Here is a 21,645-nt window from a genome sequence, read left to right as displayed (position 1 = left end):
GGGCTTTATCCTTTGTCAACCCTAGGAGCTAGAATGCACAGGATCTTAAAAAAAGTGTCAAGTCTCATCATGCCTTTAAGCATAGGGAGCTTTTGTGACAACCTAAGTGTGGAGCCTAAAGTTACAAATAAAAAATCCTCCAAGGATTCTTTGCGCAATGCCACCCCATAATATTTTTCAGCCCTGGCAATGAGTTCTTGGTAAGAAACATTGTCATCTGGAGGAGATGGTTTGGCAGGGTAAAGATCTGGGTCATTATCTGCAGGAGGATCACTTGGTCATCTGCAGGAGGATCAATTGTGTTATCTATCCACAGATAAATTGGTAAACATAAACCCCCATTATTAATATCACCATAATGGTGAGACTGCATAGAATCCGGAGGTGTTATTTGTAGGTGAAGGGGGAGGTGGATGAAAAGTACTGGTAGCAACAGACTTCCTTTTTAAAGGAATCTTATAATGAGTGTCTTCATCAGGAAGTTTGTGTTTCTGAGGCAGTTTGATAGGAATATGGCCTGTTTCAGTGTTAATATACAGCTTCTTTTGCTTTGGATCTTTTTTCAGTGGAACAATGTCCATATCGGGCTCCGAAGTAGCATCTTTTGATTTTGGTGCTAACTTTTTGTGTCGACGTGGGCTGACCTTGCAGTACGGAAGATTTGTTTTTGGAGACTTGGAACAGAGCCGGAAGGCTTAACTGTGTTTCAGAGCTGAGCCTGAAGGTGGGGCATCGGAAACGTCATCTCTGTGCCGACCTTGGCCAGAAGGCAGAGGTGGTGCCTAAGCCTTATGCTTTTTATGGGCGAGTTTGTGGGGCAAGAGGTCTTCTGTACTCATGTCACCTTGTCCCTACAGCAGTTCTTTGGCATTGAGGTCTATCTCGAGCTACAATTCAGAGTCTTGTGCGGAAAGATTCTTTCTCCTCTGCCGCTGATGCATCAACATCTTCCTGACTGGATTCTTCACCGTAAATGTCAGGCATGTATTCGATGCTTTGAGGCTGCATCTCCATGAATCAAGCCAGACGATCGCAGAGAGTTTTCTTTGATCAAAAGGATCTGCAAGTGTCACAGTAGTCTTCTTTATGCTCTGGAGACAAGCACAAGTTACATACTTCATGTAAATTAGTCCGCAGATACTTTGTGTGACACTGAAGACAGAATCTGAAAGGCGTCCGATCCAACGACAGAGCTGAACCGAAAGCAGTTAGGCTCGAAGGCCGCCCACTAAGCTTTCCGATCGATCAGTAGATTCCTAAACGATACGCGGAACGATACGAAAACAATGCTGTCGAGAGTAGAGAGTCTTGTCTGTCGAAGGGAAACCAAGAATGGTCGAGCCAGAGTGCAGCAATACACGTCTGAACCCGATGGCGGAAAAAAACCAACAATCTAACAATAGAGCCGATGACCATGCGCACTATCACCGAAAGGAGGAATCACCTTACCTCTTGACTAGGAAAGACTTTTTCGGAAACAAACAGGACCCAACCCTAGATGGCAGGAGTATTCAAAGCATTTGTATCTACAGCACACGTCTCGCATTTAACACAGTGCCTCTAAGATAAGCCTGACTGCTTTTGTGCCAAGCTACCAAATCGTTAATCACAAGTTAATTTAGTGAGTTTTGTAGCTCATCCAACAAGGATTGTGGTTCTTGCTTGAGAAGAGTCCACCCCACACCAAACCTTTAACTCAGTTTTTCACACTGCGTTATTCAATGACAAGTCGATGTAACTTTGGGTTATTTCTTTGTTAATGGTGCTGTCATGCACTTTACCTTGTTCCTACTGTGCCAGGCATAACCCATCACACAAGGTTTCACTCACTGAACCAGTACTTCAAACGAAGTTAAAGCAAAAACAAGTGGGGAATAAATTATACTCCTGCAAGCAAACATCGACTGCAGGTACTAAAGCGGAGACCATTCAGGGCTTTAGGAAGGAAAAAAATGTGATACAGAGATACACAAAACTATGTTACTGTTGTTTAATGAACAGTTCACACAAACTTTACTTCAACCCAAACTAAACAGCCTGTTCCAACTTGGAAGAAAACCTGAACATAATACAGTTGTAGCCTCTTGTTTCCCACCACAGTGGTATTTAAAAATACCATACACCTCAATCAAATCATATTCTGGATTAAGACCTTAGCAGAGGAAAAGTATCCAACAATAGCATAATTATTAATATTTGTTCCCACCCAAGAAGGATCATATCAGTTTGGGTTTAAATGAGTTAAAAATGAAAAAGAAAAAAACTGTAGTCAGTGCCGTGGTAATGCAAGGGGGTTTTGAAGTTCCAGCAATAGTTTTGGAATTGTAAATATATATTTGGCGTACAGAGTTCTCCTTACATGGGGAAATTCTGGAAAAAATGTACATGGCATTAAACAAATAATTAGTTGGTTGCTCGCAGGCAGAAACCGTGATGGGGCTGAACCCACCGGGGCGTACTTGGAGAGGGAGAGAATGGACATCCCTTAACTCCCCACTGTAAATGGGCAACAAACATCCCTTTCAGAGTGGTACTGTTGTGAAGCGGTCACCTACAGAAGAGGTTTGGGGGTTTTAGTAGACTGGTAAACAAGATGTGATACTGCTTTATCACAACCTACCACACTAGTGTAGTTAACACACAAGAACAAGCCATGTTTAACAGTTACAAGTGAGGCAAGAAAATTCCATATCCAGAAATTGTTGGAGGGGGTGGGTGGCTCAAGAGAAATTAACTGAATGCTTAAGAATGCTTGGTTGGTGGGTGTGAGAGAACAGGGACCGGCAAAGGGTTGTGTGTCTGCAATTGACAGGACAGACATCTAAAATTCTGCTGGACAGTAATCCTGTGTTAGTATGTGTTACTGCTGACCTAATACAGAATACACTTTTTATTTACAATTTCTGAACACAATCAACTACTTTGTGAAAATTGTGTCTTTCAGCACTAGTGGAATGTTTTTAATGCGACTGCTCTCATCAGCTAGAACTCTGTTCGTACCCTGCATTTGACAAAACTACCAAGGAGCACAAGGATGTTCATCAAACTCCCTGATAAAAGTCAACTCAAACATGAAGAGTTGCAGCATTCAAACTTGTCATTCGCTTGTCGACAATCAGTAAAGAGATGCCAACAGTTTGGGGAAAGAGCTCAAAATCTGCAGGGAGCCGCCGCACCAATGCTACTGATTGGCTGCTTCACATGCATCTATCCAATCGCTGTATACATCCACGGCTTCCGAGAGATCTGACAGTCTTAGGTCAAGGAAAGTACAAGTGATCACTTGAGGCGGCAACTCAAAGCCAGTGTCCGAAATAGGAGCAGCAGTTAAATAGACAGAAGGAAGAGAGGAGGAAAGGACATTTGTAAAAGGAGCAGACAACGCAAATACGACTAGTACATCAATATAGCCCGGCAGGGCCTTATTCCACTCTTGAAGTTCTTTCAATCTTAGACAAGCAACTGCCTATGCCAACACAGAACTTGTCAGCTATATTATATTGCACCTCATTCCAGAAGTAAAATAGTACCTCCTGTTCCAGCCCAGAGACTTGCACAGCCCTCCCTACTGACTGTCCTGGACCCTTGCCCCCTCAGCAATGCCAGCACCGAGGTCCCTGTAATTCTAGGTTGGGAAGAAGAAACAGTTCATGCTTTTTAACGCTAAACCATTGGGGTATCTTTATTCTCCCTAAATATATTTTATGAGTCAAATGCACCAAAGAAAAAACACAACACAATATATAATTCCAACATACTAACCACACTTAGCTGAGGTGCCCCCACCTCCATCAACCCTGACAAAGGATACAGGTTATGGGAGTTTGAAATTCTTCTAGACACACAGTACAGGAAATTACCCCTGTATTTCGAGCTCGATCCCTGAAAGAAAGAAAAAATGGGTAAGAGGAAATGAAAGATGGATAGGTTATTGCTGCAGTTGTCCCATTAAGAACATGGACTATGGTGAAGTTGTTTTTCCGAAGAGAATCCATGTTTTCTAATAATGTAAAAAAAAATATATATGTATCTGAACGCTCAACTGACCAGAAAAAATATACATCTATCAGGATGCATGGCGAGCCAATTACAGGCTAGGGAGTCATTCTGAGCAAGCAACATCAGTAGGCATTTGAAAAGCTCCGTATCAAAGCAGCCAATATTTCTTCAATGCCATTACAAAGGTCGCAAAGTGGAGAGAGATACCTTTAAAGTAAAGGAAGATTTTTAAATCTACGGTTAAAGATATTACAAAAGCAGATCTTACAGTGACCTGAAGGCAGCGAGTTACTTGATGCTTCCAAGCAGAGCTCCGATCTCCACACATGCAAAGGAATATTTAAAAGCTTTATAAAGGTAGACTGAGACAATGGAAAAGGCACATCACATTGATGAAGAAACAAGACTGGCCAAGTAGGTTTGACATGCTCAGTTGGAGCCCAAAAAAACCCACAAAAGTGAATGAACATGTGGCTAATAAGAGCATAAAGATTCTTCAATGTACGATAGAGCACAGCGTAAAGAAAATGGAAACTTTAAAAAATAGCACACAAAAAACATTCAACTATCCGAAGCCAATCTGATTAGTAAGCATAGAACAAGCAGGTTGATATTGGAGGAAAACATTGAGATTTTGTTTTTATAAAAAGGATGCCATGAACTGTATGCGATACGCAGCCGTTTTGGTAGTCTGTTCTTTTCCGCTTACTATAATCTCACCGGAGCAATGCGCAAGTGCATTGGCTAAGGCGAGACCTAAACATCAGCGCTTCCCTTTCTAGTGGAAAAAAAACATACTTGATCGGCAGCTCTCAAATACAGACCACCTATTTCTGCAAACGGCACTTGAAATGTGAGCAAGCTATCTCAGCTCATATGTCCTAACAGAATGTAGTAAATAAAGGAGTCTTAAAAAAGGGTGGAGGGCTGGGACCTTCACAGCAGTCTTCATACCACCACGCCCAAACTACAGCCTATCACCCAGGCATGGCACCAGTGGCCGATACCGCACCAGCAGGTGTCTGTAATGCAGTTCACCACAATATACACTGTATTTGTGTCTGTGGAGCAAAGTGCTACCAACTACGGCCCTGCTGTGACTTTCTGACCTGCCCTCACGAGCCTGCTCAAATCTGTAGCAAGGACACCAGTGAATGTGACAAATCTAAATGTCGCCGACTTAATCCCCACAGCAGCATCCTGAGCCTGTACTTTAATTTGGGATTCCACCCACGTGGCCCTCCTTTCTTTTTGTCTGTCTAGCGTGACGTGCTGCTCACCTGCCCGCCCAAGCACCCCGAGGGACTATCATCGATCATCCCAACTCTACCTTGTGAGGAGATAAATAAGGTAAACTGGGACATAGCAGATACAACGGCGCTGGTGCCCACAGTGTGGGTACATAGATAAGAGTGGAAACAATCGTTTTTACTCTGTGTGTCTAAGACAGAATTCCCATAAAATAATCTGTCTCCTGGATGCACTTAACAGATAACGACTAATATGTTCCTTAGCTCGTATGATTAAACAGACTGCTCAATGCTGACCAGACAGTCCTGAACTTTCGGTCCTTACTCTTTCCTCCAGTTTTATTTGTTATGAATACATGAATGTCTGAAGTTTAAAGTAACTAGGGAGTAAATGCTAACCAAGCAGGGTTACAGTTGGTTAGCCTATACTCAATCACGTCAAAGCACATCGTGATAAACAAGCATTAAAACGCCAATAGGTCTTGCCTATGCAAGATCTATTTGTTTTGCCAATGTGTTTTCACAATGTTGTACACCTGAATGGCGGTGTTCAGCAAGTTAGGAGTGCAGAGTGGAAGCGCACTGCCATTAAAAACACATTTTTAATTGAAATGACCACTGCATTTGCACAGACCGTTTTACTGAAAACTATATGGCACATAAATGATGTGTGGAAATGGCTTCAACTAGTGCACAGATTTGTTTTTATTGTATTAAAATATTTGTTTAGACCACACTCCAGAATTACAAAAATGTACTTTATTTGTGCTGTCCCAATTTTGATTTATTCTGAAATATTTGCACAGCTCCTTTGCAGACATTTACATTTTGTTGTGTGCTAGAAAAAAGCCTTTCATATCACACCCTAGATTATTACAGAAATCCTCTTCCTTTGAAGTCAGAGAAAGAAAAGTAAACACAGATTTCTCGGAAGAGCCTCACATCTGATCTCGGTCTTTGAATGCACAGCAAATGTGGCAAGATAAAATCAAAACTTAAAGGCCTGTTTACAGAAAGTACTCATGGAAGAACACAGTAACCAGGCTATATGCCACAGGAAAGACAAACAAGTTACTTACTTTCTATAACAATTTTTCTGATGGATACAGTATCTGCCTGTGGATTCCTCACATTTTGAAATTACCCCCTGCTAAGCATTCCACAGAAACTTTTTTCATAGCTCTCCTATGTCAACATCACAAGGGTACGGCTCTGCTCGCAACTCCACAAGGTGTCATCAGAGCCATTAGACGACCTCGGTGTGCAGACGTCAATTCCACCCATTTTTTCCATACCTTCGAGGCGAACGGGGGAACTGACAAAATTTCACAAGTATACAATATATGTATAAATATACACAGTATATGATTATAATTCAAACAAGAAAGACAATAGGAATATCCGAAACAGATATTTTCTAGCAACAAGCATAATATATCTCTAATGCCAATGATCACAAGCCTGACATACTCAATACTTTGGCATAAGTAGGCAGGTGGGTCAGTGAGGAATCCACAGGCAGATACTGTATCCGCCAGAAAAAGCTTTACCGAAGGAAAGTAACTTGTCCTTCAGATAGATACATCTGCCTGTGGATTCCTCACCTTTTGAACTGAATCCCCAAGCAGTCTGACTTACGGGAAGAGGGGGGGGGGGGGGGTGAGGGGGAGAGGGTAGTCCACCTACCTCCTCACTTGAGAGTCTAAGCAGTAATGCTTCGCAAAGTGTGGGAGGCAGGCCCAAGTTGCCATCTTGCAGATTTCTACAACAGTACACCCCTAGCCAAAGCTGAAGAACATTTAGCTCTGGTGGAATAAGCTTGAATACCTTCCGGAGGCTCCTTCTTGGCCAAGGTGTAGCCGATCTTGATGCACAGGATAATCCACCTGGATAATGTTCTCTTGTGGACAGACATGCCCTTCATCTTTCCCACATAACCGATGAACAGCTGATTGGAAAGAACCAAAGGCTGCACAAATAGAAACTGACCATCCTTTTAGGATCCAAGTAATGAATTCTCTCCTCCCTAGAAGGGTGAGGTGGAGGATAGAAAGTGGGTAAAGTAACAGAGGTGGAAGGGAGTGACCACCTTAGGCAGGAAAGTAGCTCTGGTCCTGAGAACCATCTTATCCGCATGACTAGATGTGAAAGGGGCCTTAGAACTAAGAGCCTGTAGCTCACTTAACCTCCTAGCCGAAGTAATCGCAACCAGCAAAATTACTTTGAATAAGAGTAGTCTCAGCTGACGACTATGTAGGGGCTCGAAAGGAGACCCCATTAAGAAGGTAAGAACCAGATTTAAATCTCAATGAGTCATTACAAAAGGAATGGGAGGAAATCTATTAGTGAGACGCTTAATGAATGTCATGACGATGGGAGACAAACAACGATGGCTGGTCTGGCAAACCAAGAAAGGATGACAAGGCCAACAGGTAGCCCTTATCTGTCCCTACAGCACAACCCTACTCTGCTAAAAAGAGAAAATCTAAAAATATCAGACAAATGGGCCTTTAAAGGATCAATTCAACTCTCCACACCATTTAACAAACCTGGCCCACCTACTGGAGTAGACAGATTTGGTGGAGTGTCTTCTGGATGATAAAATAATATCCACCACATCCGGGAGAGAGAAAGAACTCCGGTTAACCAGTTCAACCTCCAGGCATGAAGGTGCAGGTTCTGGAGGTTTAGAACCTGACCCTACGTTTGCGACTGGAGAGCTGCCCTAAGAGGGAGACGGAACCGAGAGTGCCATGAGAGGTGAAGGTGGCCAGTGTACCATACCCTTCTTGACCAATCCAGGGTGACCAATTAGACTTGGGCCCAGTCTTGGCAAATCTTCCTCAGAACCCAAGGAAACATGGGTATAGGAGGGAACGCGTAAAAGAGCTGTGAGCCCCAATCTAACTGAAACGCATCCCCCAGCGCTCCTCATCAGATACTGGAGACTGCAGAATGAAGGGCAGTGCACGTTCTCGTGAGTGGCAAACAGGCCATCCTAGGAAATCCCCAAATCCTGAAAATGTGATGGCCTACCTCCGGATGGAGATTCCACCTGTGATCAGCAGAGTATTGCAGACAGACAGTCCGCGCGTACATTTAGCACCCCGGCCAGATTATTTGCAATCACGCAAATCGGATGGTCCTGAGCCCAGGACCAGAGTCACAGAGCCTCTCTGCAGAGAAGATACAACCCTACTCCTGCCAGTAGGTTGATGTACCACATCACAGTAGTGTTGTCAGTCAGGACCAAAACTGACTCACCGCGAAGGGAGAGAAGAAAAGCTTTGAGAGACAAACATATAGCCTGCAGCTCCAGGAGATTGATGTGAAACAATTTCTCCTCTTGAGACTAAAGACCCTTGACCTCCAGATCCCCCAGATGAGCGCCCCACCCCAGAATGGTGCATCTGTTTCAACCTCCTTCTCCGGTGGCCACAATTCTAACGGCTTCCCTTGAGACAGGTTGCTAGAAACACTCCACCATAACAGATCTGCAGCAGTGTCTCTGGAGATTCTGATCACCTCACCAGGATCCCTGTTGTGTTGAAATCACTGCCTGCTGGGGCACCACTGAAGTGCCCTCATGTGCCAGCGTGCATGGTTGACCAAAAGTATGCAGGAAGTTAACAGACCAAGCAGACGGAAGACCTTCAGGACTATAACAGCCGCTCCATCTTGAAACATTGTGATCATATCCTGGATGTCTAAAATCCTCTAAGGAGGCAAGAAAGCATGATTCACAGTAGAGTCCAGTACTGCCCATATGAACAGGTTGCGTTGAGAGGGCACCATGGGGAGATTTTGGTACATTTATTGACAACCCAAGTCGAACAACAGTTGTGTTGTTACTTGCATATGATGCAGCACCATCTCTGGCGACTTTGGTTTGAGTAGTCAGTAGTCCAGATAAGGGAAAACTGGAATCCCCGACCTCCTGAGATGTGCCGCTAACACCGCCATCAGCTTTGTGAAGACTCGTGATGCAGGTGTAAGACTGAACAGAAGGAACGCAAAGTAGTAGTGTTGAGATTCCACCGTAAAACAGATACTTCAGATGCGACTTTGGGATGGGAATGTGAAAATATGCATCCTGTAAAATCGATTAACACCATCCAGCCTTCCAGCTGTACCGCCAGAAGAACCTGAGCTATGGTCAACATCTTGAACTGCTCTTGCCAGAGGTAAAAATTCAAGATCCGGAGGTCTAGGTTCGGCCTCAAATTGACTAACCTTTTTGGGGATCAGGAAATACTGGGAGTGGCATCCCTGACCGCTTTGCAGCTCCAGAACCACCTCTATTGCACCCTTCTGTAACGATGAAAGAACCTCCTTATGTAGGAGCAACAGATGGTCCGCCGTACACCAGCCCTGTCGAAGAGGGAAAGGAAGGTGAAACTCCTGGAAAGGAAGGGTGTACCCATTTTCTACAAGATTTAAAACCCAAAGATCTGATGTAACAGATCCAATTATGTAGAAAATGGGACACCAACCTCCTACTGGTCCAACATACTCCAAGATGGGCAGGGGGTGGGGACCAGAGCTGCATCCCTGCGGAACCAGGGTGGAGGGGCAGGATGAGGAGGAAGAGATTTGTTGGCCCTCCTCCTGCAGGGCGCCCCATCGCAGACAACCTCTTCCCTTTGTAGGATTTCTACAGAGGGTTTTGTTGCGGCATCGAAACTGAGCCGCCTTCCCAACACACCTAGTCTGGAGTGCAAGCTTATGAATCTAGCAGTATCCCTGCCATCCTTAAAACATTGTAGAGCCGAGTCTGCTTTTGTCCATAAGAGACTGGAGCCATCGAAGGATGATCCAGCAACATGGCTTAGACGTCTGGAGAGAATCCAGCTCCCCTCAACCAGTCGTGCCTCCTGGTTGCCACCGAAGAGACCATCACCCTGGTAACTGAGTCTGTATCAAGACCCGACAAGTTCAACGGATGGGGTGCCGTTTGGATATCCACCAGCACCTCCATGAAGTGATCCCAAACATCTTCTGGCAGCTTAGTATCTACCTCTTTTTCTGTGTCCATCAAAGAATAGATATACTACCCTAACAGGCATGTAGCATTAGTAGATTTTAAGGCCATGCTAGCTAATGAAAACACTTTCTCAGCAGACTGTTCTAGTTTCTTGGAATCCCTATCCCCCGGGGTGGAGGGGAAGGAACCTGTCGACTGCTTAGAAGAACATGAAACTTGAACCACCAAGCTTTCCGGTGAAGGATAAGATAAAAATGCTGGATCCCCAGGTGCAGCCTTATAATGCCTTGCAACAGTTCTGGAGACTGCTGGGCCAAGCCTCCAGAATTGACTCAGTCAAAGCTTTGTTGAATAGAAGCAAAAGGTTCCACCACTGATGAAGGGGAGTGCAGACCCTCATTAAGAATGTTAGATCCGACTTCCGCAGTGGGTGACTGTAGATCCAGAAGGTCAGCAGCCTTCCTTATAACCGAGTGGTAGGAGGCCACCTCCTGAGATATTAGAGCCTGGGAAGAAGAGAGCTCCCACTCTGGTGAAGTGTGCAGCCCTCTGGCCTCCTGAAGTTATTCAAAGTCATCCATAGTGTCAAGAATCTCTCCTTCAACTTGCTCCTGGAGTTCCTCCTCTCCTAAAAGCCTCTGGGCCTTTCCCATTGATCGCAACTTAGGAATCAGCGTCAGTTGTGCCTGATGCGGTGCCGGTGACCTGAGCCGGCATCAAGGAAGCAGTTAAGGAGCGACAGGTGGCAACGCACGAAGTCGACACAGCACTGTACCAGATACCAACAGCACCAGAGAGTAGTCCATCCTTCACTCCTGGGATGGAATCAGCGTCAAGAAACTCGGCAGAGCCCAAGATGGAGCCATCGGCATGAAGGGCGCAAGGGCATAATGTTGGGGGAACACCCAAATTCAGGGGTGGGGAATTTCCATCTCCCGACGCCCGAGACATCTAGATTTCTTAGGAGGGCAAGAGGTTTTAATTTGTATTTTGTCCAAAGGACAAGTAGACAGTGTTATGGTTATCTGATACACAGCTATTCAACCCTGTAGGTCACAGCCAGTTAATAAGTTGCTCTGAGCAGTTTGTTGGCAATTTCCCCAGAACAGAACAAAATGATAAAGCAGAGCTCAAAGTTGGAGCCAGCTCCATAAGCTTGTGTGGCTTCCAGGCCCTCCCCATGTCCATGTTTCATCCTCTTCAAGCATGAGACAAACATAGAGCTGCTGCAGCTCCAGTACACTCGCAGCAATGGCATGTAAGAGGCTGCCTTATCTGCCTCTTGCTCTGACTTGAACTGTATGACCCCTGCCTTGTATTCTCGGCTCCACTCCTGGGCCTCATAGGGCTCCAAAATCCATGCTCATCTTCAACTCACTTTGCTTTCCCTTCTCATGCACCCCCTCCTTTGCACTTCGCCTTTCCTGTACACCTTATGTTACACCCGGTGCCTGAACCTGCTAACCCCACCCCACCACCCTTTCTGACATCACTGACCCTCTACCCTTGGACACTCATCTTACGCCATCGAGGGCTTACATTAAAGCTCATTAGTTTCCCCATGGGCTTTCATGCAAGCCTAAGGCTACCCCCAATTCTGTCCTTGCACTAGGCCTCTCATCTCACTTTGTGCCTGCACCAGGGGCATTGTGAACACACTGCAGTAGGAACTACAGCAGCAGTGGAGTTTTTAATGGCCCTCTTCAGTCTGCAGGTCCGCAGACAAAGGCCCATAATGGACTTGAAAGGGTGGGTGGGTGAGTGAGTGAAAGGGTAGATGAATAGATGCATGGATGAATGAGTTAAAGGGTGGATGGATAGATGCATGTATGAATAAGTGAAAGGGTGGATGTACAGATGCATGGATGAATACGTGCAAGAGTGGATGATAGATGCATACATTAATGAGTGAAAGGGTGAATGGATAAATGCATAGATGAATGAGTGAAAGGCTGGATGGATGAATGAATGGAGTGTAAGGGTGGATGTTTAGATCCATAAACGAATGAATGCGTAAAAGGTTGGATGGAAAGGTGCATGGATGAATGAGTGGATGGATAGGTGCATGTATGAATAAGTGAAAGGGTGGATGTATAGATGCATGGATGAATACGTGCAAGAGTGGATGATATATGCATACATTGAGTGAAAGGGTGAATCCATGGATGAATGAGTGAAAGGCTGGATGGATAGATGGATGAATGAGTGGAGTGAAAGGGTGAATGGATAGACGCATGGATGAATGTAAGGATGGATGTGTGAAAGAATGGTAGGATAAGTGCAAGGGTGAATGAAGGGATGGGTGATGGATAGATTGAAGAGTGAAAGGATTGACGGCTTATTGAAAGGGTGGATTCATGGGTGAGAGAGTAGATGAATAGATGGCTGACTGGGTGGGTGGGGGATGGGTGGGTGGAAGGGTTGATGGATGGATGGGTGGGTGGACAGTTGAGTGTAAAGGTGGATGGAGGGATTAGTGAAAGGGTGGATGGATATACGAGCAAAACGGAAGATGGATGGGTGAAAGGACGAGCATAAATGGAGGAAGTGATGGGTAGGTGGATAGATGAGTGAAAAGGAGGATGGGTAAAAGGAAGGCAGGATGGATCGGTTGGATCGATAGCTTTGGAGATGGCAGGATAGCCTTGGAGATGGCAGGATAGCCTTTAGCAGCTACAGTAGAGGTGAAGCTCTTGATGGGCCTCTTCTGTCTGCAGCTCAGCAGACCAAGACTCTTAATTTGAACGGATGAATGGATATGTGGGTAGAAGTGTGGCTGGCTGAATGGATGGATGATTGACCGCGATGGTTGAGTGACTGGGATGGTGGATGGACAAATGATGTTATGATGAAGGAAAGGGCGAATGAGTGGATGGGTTACAGGGTGTAAGGATTAGAGAGCGAAAGGATGGATGAGCGTAAAGGATAAATGGATGGATGAGTGGAAGGATGGATTGATGGGTCGAAGGGTGGGTGGAAGGATGAGAGAAAGGGAGAGTGAATAGATGAGTGAATGGAAGGGTGCATAGATGGAGTGAAATGGGGGGGGGTGTATGCATGAGCGAAAGGATGGATGGATGGTTGGGATATGGATGGGTAGGTTTGGATATGGATGAGCGGATGGACTGACGGATGAACAGATGGACGAACAGACTGGTGAAAGCCTAATGGATAAAAGAATGAATGGGTGTCAATGTAAAGGTGAAATGCTACATATCAGTGTGTGAAAGGATGAATGGATAGTTGCTTAGATGGAAGAGACAAAAGAGCTATTCTGGAGAGGATTCCAATGACTTTTTTTTCACTTGCTTTGTGTCATAAGAACTTTGGATCAATTGGGGGGGGGGGGGGGGGAATTTCTGGTTACTCACTTGTCCTACACTATGGTACTTTCTCTACCTTGGAATTATCAGGTAGGTGTGGTGCAGTTTGCCAGCGCATTCTTACTGGACAGCTAGCATTTGGTCTCATAAAGGCCACATTGCTATAGAAATTCCTGGCACTGAATACAACTACTTTGTAAAAGAGCAGAATGCGGTCACACACAATGAAGCCAGCTCACAGATAGGAAGAGATAGCATTTTAATAAAAACAGAAGGTCTTGCTTAACTCAAATTTAATAAGGGGCTCAAATCTTAAAGTCACGAAAATGCACCCATGATATATGTCCTTATATTAATGCCGATTTATGTTTTTCATGAATGCACATGAATTTCCCTAAGTAGGCCAGGAAACTGTAAGAATTGGATAGTAGTGTTCCCTAAGGAAATGTCTGCACAATTCAACAATGACAGTTGTGTTTTGTACTCTTTGTAGGGCGTGATATAAATAGTGTGAGACACAACATATATGTAAGATTCGGGTGCTAAATCTGCCTCAAGCACCTACTACCCTGAAGTGCTGTAGGAACCCACAAAATGTGAAAACCATATAACAGAAAAAACAAGATTGAGGCTATCCAAGCACACCTTATTAGTCTCTCTTAAGTTCTAACCAAGTGATAATTCATTTGGGGTCAATAAACCTACTATTGGACATTGGGACAAAGTGTAGCAGACATCATTCAAAAATTCAAAGATACAGAAGATTCAAAATAAATTCTTTGTCAATCTTCTTGTGATTTCCTCAAATTTGTTATTGGAAAATTGTTCTTATAAAATCTCCCAGCACGTAATTTGCCAGCACGCGTTTCATCTTGCACTAAGACTTTGTCACGGCATGAGTACTGGTGGAGAAAGTCAAAAGAAGCAGAAAGGGCGTATTTTCGGTCCACTTGTCCCGACCCAACTGGAAAGATCCTCACTGGATCCTCAATATGGAATCTGATAGTATGTGGTGGAGGGTGTATGTGCAATACACAAGAAAGCCTGCTGGAAATCACGCAGACCGTCACACTATGGTCATGTAAGGGATGGGAGGCTCTCCATGTGTGGGGGGGCTCTCCGTGTGTGTGTGGGGGGCTCTCCGTGTGTGTGTGGGGGGCTCTCCGTGTGTGTGGGGGGGGCTCTCCGTGTGTGTGGGGGGGGATCTCCGTGTGTGTGTGTGGGGGGGGGGGGGGGGGGGAGCGGGCCCTCCCTGTGTGGGGGGGGGGGGGGGCGGGGCCCTCCCTGTGTGGGCGTGTGCGGGGCCCTGTGTGGGGGTGTGCGCAAATGCAATAGGTCTCACATTTGCAAGATTAAGCTATTGACATTGTAAATGACAATGCCATTTATTTATCTGTTTTCAAAACCAACACAGAAATAGCAATTTTGTCATTTACAATGCCAATAGCTTTGACTTTGGCAAAGGCGAGACCGTTGCATTGTAAATGCTTGTTTTAGTGAGTATTGAGCTTTAACAGTGGTGAATTTTGTGGAATTGATGAGCTTGGAGGGATCCTTTTGAGTTGCCATCTGCGGTCATCACGGTAATGTATACAGTTCTTGGGAGTCATTGTTGACTCATCTTAGCGTGTTTTAAATAGTAATGTGTAATTTTGTGTTTATTATTTTGTAGAGTGGATATCAGTACTACGTCCGGAGAACCCCACAAAGGATAACATAGGGGGTTCAAAATGAGCTGACCATTTTTGTGGGCCTACTGTCACAATAGATTTATTTTTCTTTTAAATAGAGCGATTTTGAATTCCAAGGAATGAACAATTGGTGTAGTAAAAGATACTTACCTGGTGAAACAAGTCAGGTGTAGGCAGAGGCTCATTGTCCATAAAATTAGTGAGCGGCTGAACTAAATTTGTTTTATAAGGGTATTCAAATGCATTCCCCTTTAAGGTTGTGCTCTGCACATTGTAAAATAATGGCCCTATTAATGTACTGTATTCATGTTTTTTGTATTGAGTATTACTTTTTTTGTTTGTATCCACTGTTTCCCTTTCTATTGGTGGGAAGGATAAAAACATTATTGTTGATCAATTGTATATATTTTTTTGAGAGTGATTAAAAAAAAATAACAAAAATGAAAGTGTTGGTTAGATGTTGCAAAAAGTTTAAATAGTGACCGCTTTTATTGAACATAGTAGTGTTGGATTAATTATAGATTTTAAAGGAGTCAGGTTTGGCATTGATGCAGTTGTTGGATTTTTAGGTGGCTCAGCCTAACGGAATGGAATGTAAGAGCCCAACCCTGTGTGTGGTACAGATCTAAAAGTGGCATTTTCAAACAAGCAATTTAAAGACCAACCTCACTGAAAGATGCATTTTTAAACTGAGTCCAGAAATCCCAAACTCCAATTTCCTATCAGCACCCAATTGACGATACATTTGCAAGATGTTACAAGGCAATGCTAACCTATGGGAGAGATAGGTCTTACTGTAGTGAAAAACAAAAATCAGCAGCATTTTGCTACAAGGACACAAAACACAATAGAACATGCCCTACCTTTTAAATACAATGCCCCCTGCCCATGGGGCTACCTTGGGCCCTCCTTAGGGGTGCCTTACATGTGGAAGGGTTGGGCCTCGCAAGTGGGTACACTTGGCAGGTCGAAATGGCAGTACAAAACTGCACACACAGACGCTGCAGAGGCAGGCCTGAGACATGTTTGCAGGGCTACTCATGTGAGTGACACAATCAGTGCTGCAGGCCGTTGGCACACATGGTGCACAGTACTAGGAACTTACTAGTAAATCAAGTATGCCAATCATGGGAAAATCAAATACTATAACATTTTTAGACACAAAGCACTTGCACTTTAGCACTAGTCAGCAGTAGTAAAGTGCCCAGACACCAGAAAAAAAAATGCAGCGCCCAGTGAAATCAGGAGGTCAGAGGCAAAACGACTGGGGAAACCATGCAAAAAATATGCCAGGTCTAACAGTGATTTTTACTTCTACAAATGGTAAGGATGAAAATTATGTTTTTTGTTTGCTTGCTTTTAACAGCCTAAAATAAAGACAGCAAATAGAAAGCAAACAAATGTGAGTTACAAACCACAAAGCCAATAGTAAGCATTGGGCAAAATGCATTCCTAGGTCAAATTTCAGAATATCCCCAAGAAGTCTTTAGCAACCGGACAGTCTGAATACCCTAAAGCCCTGGAAATTGTCCCAACAAAACATTTTAGGGAAAATGCTTCATAATTTGCGCAGGAATTCTGAAGCTAAATAGAAATGCTCTGGAGCTAAAGTAGGAGACTGAATGTAGAGTGAGTTTCCATTATCACACTGACATTACTAGGCGTTTGCTTGGTAAAGGAGTCATGGAGAGAATTTTGAGGGTGTCATTCTGGGAAAGGGTTGCCCATAATCCTGCCACCGAGTTGTGAATGGCGGGTTAATCCGAATCTGTGTAACCTGCCAACATGTTTTTTTAATCCCTACCTCTTCAATTGGCCAAACGGCGCGCTTTTAAACATTTTTCAAATGAATCCATGTGTTTCCTTCCTTCACAAGACTTTGAGTTAATCTGAAAGCTGCAAGGAAGCCGCTAAAAAATAACACTGGACGCAATATTAGTGGGCCAGGCAGCCGTTACTCACATGGTATGAACACCAAAATATAATAGGGGAGTTAAGTTATAGCATTAGGAGTATATAGTTCTGCTAATCCTACTTCAGAAAACCATCTGACCATGGTCACATCACATTATTCCTGTGCCCCCATTCACTAACTGCACACGTGAGCTGTAGACAGATGTGGCCGTGAAGTGATGCAGGGTAGGTAGACATATTGGGCAGTGAAGAGACATTTAAACTCTTGCTAAATAAGATAGTGGCTACATGCTGGGTCTGTTCAGGAATGGAAGGAAAACATGGAGGTTATAGAGCAGGAGTCTCCAAGCTTTTCGGTACTAAGTACTTGGGTTTACAGAAAATCATCCTGAGCCGCTATTATTACTGTTGTAATAGCAACAGCATCAGGGCCAGATTTATGGCCACCATGTGCAAGCTTATGAGCAGTGATCACCTTAGTTCACTATGCAGGTTGTCAGCAAAAAAAAAAATAATAATAATAATTTAAAGGCTTAGTCTATGTCGAATGCATCTATATGGTGATACATAACAGCCATCGTTGCAGTGTCCTTGGAACCAAGGTAACAGTACTAGTAATACATCTCAGCATCGCCTGATGGATCTGCAAATATTAGCTTAAAATAACTGGGAAAGCCAAATATTTTCTACAAATATCTGCTGAGTTCTGAAAATACAGCCATTTTCATCTCAAACACATGCGTCACATTTTTGGTATACATACACCGATTCCGCAAAGCCTCTGTGACTAGGCTGCACACAGGAGAACTACTCACAGGTAGCTACAGTAGCTCACAAGCTACTCGGTGAGGGAAGCTTTCTGTAGAGAAATAGGAGTTATAAGATACATGGATGGTGGCCACACTGAAGGTATCTTGACTGTAAAGAAATAGGCCAGTGAAGTTGCTGAGACTATAGAGATACAATAGTGAAGAGATACACGTGTGGCGGAAGTAATGAGGCGATATGGGCTTCTTGAGTGACAGCAGTATGCAAATAAAATCACTGTACCGTTATGGTTTTTACAATGAGAATGTGATTCTTTGCAATGTGTTCATATTTGACTTTCAAGTTCTCCCCTCTTGCCAAAAACTTTAACGCTTAAATTATAAAATTACCAAAGTCGCCATATTCTATGCCCGACCTCTCCTTTCACAAACACTTGCAATTCGTTGCCAAATTCAACGGTGGACTTTTTTGAGACTTAAAACTAAAGCTACCACAACGCGATAGGTTGTGAAATTGAAGCACAGAACCTGAGCGTTACGTCCTTGGTGTCCGAGTCGACGGGTCACATGGTTGTGGAGTGTGCTCAAGTTGCTTTGGTAACTAAATCCATGAGCATGTTAGGTTAGTAGAAGCCTACATTTTTGACTTAAGACACCAGAATATTTTGACAAACTGTTAGCATAGGGGTAGAAAATGATACATGCATGGCTGACAACAAGCCCCATGGGTCACAAACGGCGGGTCCGGGAGTTTCATGCGACTTGCACACTTATTTTAATGTGCACATTAAAACCACATATCCCAGCATGCAAAAGTACTACCGTAAGGCCCCACTGGCTGTATCCCTATATCGTTCTGTGCAGCACATGCACCATTACTACAAACAAGTAAACAGGACGCTGCGTACAAACGCTATGAATGGCATATTACACAGCAAAGACTGCACCCTTGAACGTAGGCCCAGACTGCATACACTGACACATAACTATACTTAATAAGAATATCTTTCTTAAAGAAATAAAAAAGAAATAAAAGTAGCAGGTACTATCTTCTTGTCGAAAGTAGAAAGCCTAGAATGTAACCGTAGAGGGCAGCTCGCAGCACAGACTACACATTTACGCATTGCATTCAACTTTTGAAACCGTAGGCATGAAAGTGCTGTTGACGACCTTACACTGCTAGACGAAACAATAATTCACACATGGGAAATTACGCCTATTTGTGACGTTGCATAGAAACATTTGAAAACACCAAAATGCACATGCATTTTCGCCCCACCACCCTGCCTAAAAACACAAGTCAAACCTACATAGAATGGGGGGGTCAAATGTAGAGAGCTTTTCTTGGAGAGGCTCCTCATTGCCCATCTGTGAACAAGTCCCTATAGGCTGCAGTCAGCGATTGCACATGAAACATTCACTGGCCCGGTTACATTTAAAAGAACTCCCACCTTCTTACATTTTTACGTCGCACGACTTCTCGTGGTTACAGAAGGGACAGGTAAACTGAGTATCCAAATTCCCTGTCATCTTCTTCTTGGGAGGGGGCTTTCGTTTTGATTTACGGCGACCCATGTTGACCTACTGAGAAAAAAAACCTGACATAAATCAAATAGGCCACGCCCACACAACACTGGGCACACCAACTCAACAGTCCCTTCTCAGGCAACCCTCCTCAAAACACGTTTAAGCTTTACTACCTCAGTTTCTACACACACTCTCAAACGCATCACCCATTGTCTCAAAACAAAATACTTTCTCTCGCTTCACGACGACCCGGCCTCACGTGTTATTTTCTCCGCCACCAGGTCTCCAAAGACAACAAGTCCACGTTCCGTTACGCACGGCGCGAGACAGGAAACGGAAACAGCGAACAACCCAAAGACCACGCGTACTGTTCGCCGAGTTCTCCAATTGGCCGAAAGGCGGGTCGCTGATTGGGTTAGTCTCTGAGCTCCGATTGGCTGAAGGGCAGCAGAGTAGATAGAGTATTTCAGAATGCCCTGTAAGTCGTTCGCTTAACTAACACGTGATTGGCTGCGGACCAATGCAGAAGAGGAAGAAAGATAGTCAACGATTCGAAGTACTCTGGTGTAGCTGTGTGTGTGCCCGGGAAGCTGTCTCAGCCCGGGCAGGACCAAGACTGTAAATAAGCCCTAGAGTCATCGCTGCCAAGGTTTCAGATTGCTATGTGTGATACTTTCATAATTTCAGTGCAGCTATGAGTGACATTTCAACAACTATGAGTGACACGTTCTCATGTGCAAAATCAAGCAAAGTGGATGAGGTAAATATATAAATATCAATAATTAGACCCATTTGAGCAACAAGAAACTCTATGAAGCTCTATAAAGTGTTGTAAAGCAGCAACAATGGAAGGGTGCTAACATATTTTAGCAGTCATCTTAAGCATTAGAATTCTGAGAGGGGTTTGGAGTATTCAGAAATGTTTTGGCGCACAACAAGTAGCGGTAGGATAAAAGAGAAATGACAATATTGGATGGTGCTTCTTGGTCAGAGGAAACCCAAAACCTCTGAAAAAGAGTGGGGAAGAACCCGCCCTTTTAATTAACCCCTTCGACGCGGTTGACAAAGCCTGCTCGTCATGGGCGTTGTGAGAAGTTGGCCCGATATGCAGCGTTCGCTATTCTAGCGACCGCTATGTATCGTTCCAACGACCCTTATGGTGTTTGGTTGTAAGTCAACCTATAGACCAGCTATCCTAGTAGCGTGGATACGAGCAGTCTAAGGCTAAAGACTCGAGAGGGTGTGTTAAGCCAGCTGTTATACCATCACATACCCCTTGAACACCAAGTGAAAGGACACCACACAAGTGTTATGAAAATAAACAGTATATTTATTAAGAATCACAACAGCCCTGTACTCTTTATGAGAACAGGGTACTAAGCACAAACCAAATCTCTTAGGAAAATACTTCAAGTGCACAATTAAAACAAGTGTCCGAGGACACGGAAAGTTTAAGGTCTCGGGCGGACCCGATAAGGCAAGTCGGAAGCGAGGGACTCGGGACCCTAGAGTAAAGAGGCTATGCAGGCACCGAAATGCCGAGTTACCTAGCCACGAGGGCTGCGGCTGCACAAGTCTTACAGGCGTCGGGGTCTTCGCTGACGAGCCAGGAGCCGGAAGAAAAGGAGTTGCTGGCCGGCGACCAGTGATGAATAGTTCGTAGAGATCCAAGCTTGGATCAGAGATTGATGATACCTGAAAGCAGAGGGGACCAAGTTCGTACTACTAGCCAGTAGTCAGAGGGTACCAGGAAGGCACCGGTTGGCCGTCACCTCGACTAGGTGAGTGGGCGACGCTAGGCTCTGCAGTCTCACGGACCAGGAGGCGTTGTCGGCGACCACGGTGGAGGTGCGAGCTGTCCCACGGAGGATGATGCTGTCGGCGTCGCTGGGCCCAGGATGGGGCAACAAGCCTTGGCAGATCTCAGGGCCACGTGGTGGGCCTAAGATGGCGTCTTGAGTGGACCAGGAGGGCCCGGGGTGCTTCTCGCAAAGATGGAAGCAAGGGCCAGTCTGGAGCAACCAGACCAGCAGTGTTGATTGTCGGATGTCGTCACAGAAGGGCACAAGCCAGCGGCTAGTGACCAGACAACGTGCTGAGCAGCGAGCAGAAGGGCCCCACGCAGATCGTGGAGATGCTGGGAGACTGCACTTCGGTGCTGGAGCGGCTCAGGGTCGGGGCTTCTCGGAC

General features: G+C 44.7%; 1 protein-coding gene across 3 annotated transcripts; it reads right to left on the bottom strand.

Moving 5' to 3' along the window:
* Nucleotides 1-1,975: 1,975 nt before the first annotated feature.
* Nucleotides 1,976-19,840, bottom strand: ELOF1 (elongation factor 1). 3 transcript variants are annotated; one of them, XM_086962557.1, is made up of 4 exons: nt 19,715-19,840; nt 19,388-19,512; nt 3,812-3,882; nt 1,976-3,246 (listed from the first exon to the last, which is right to left on the bottom strand). In XM_086962557.1, the coding sequence occupies exons 2-4, from the start codon at nt 19,501-19,503 to the stop codon at nt 3,182-3,184; spliced, it is 252 nt and encodes an 83-aa protein (XP_086818683.1). In that variant the 5' UTR covers nt 19,504-19,512; nt 19,715-19,840; the 3' UTR covers nt 1,976-3,181. The 3 variants fall into 3 exon arrangements, with proteins under 3 accessions (XP_086818683.1, XP_086818701.1, XP_086818690.1); XM_086962575.1 differs by having other exon boundaries at nt 19,388-19,509; nt 19,715-19,817; XM_086962564.1 differs by having other exon boundaries at nt 19,684-19,785.
* Nucleotides 19,841-21,645: the final 1,805 nt, after the last annotated feature.

Source organism: Lissotriton vulgaris, chromosome 1_1, assembly GCF_964263255.1.
Source record: "Lissotriton vulgaris chromosome 1_1, aLisVul1.2, whole genome shotgun sequence".
Taxonomy (NCBI): domain Eukaryota; kingdom Metazoa; phylum Chordata; class Amphibia; order Caudata; family Salamandridae; genus Lissotriton; species Lissotriton vulgaris.
Note: the sequence above shows the minus strand (reverse complement) of the source record. Positions and strands in the feature narration are given on the sequence as shown.

What these genes read in the sequence shown, in the direction of transcription:
- ELOF1 (XM_086962557.1), bottom strand. Translation starts at nt 19,503, where the DNA reads ATGGGTCGCCGTAAATCAAAACGAAAGCCCCCTCCCAAGAAGAAGATG. An exon ending in AAGTCGTGCGACGTAAAAAT is followed by an intron (nt 3,883 to 19,387) that starts GTAAGAAGGTGG and finishes TCTTTCTTTCAG; the next exon opens with GGATCGAGCTCGAAATACAG. An exon ending in ATTTCAAACTCCCATAACCT is followed by an intron (nt 3,247 to 3,811) that starts GTATCCTTTGTC and finishes TAAGACTGTCAG; the next exon opens with ATCTCTCGGAAGCCGTGGAT.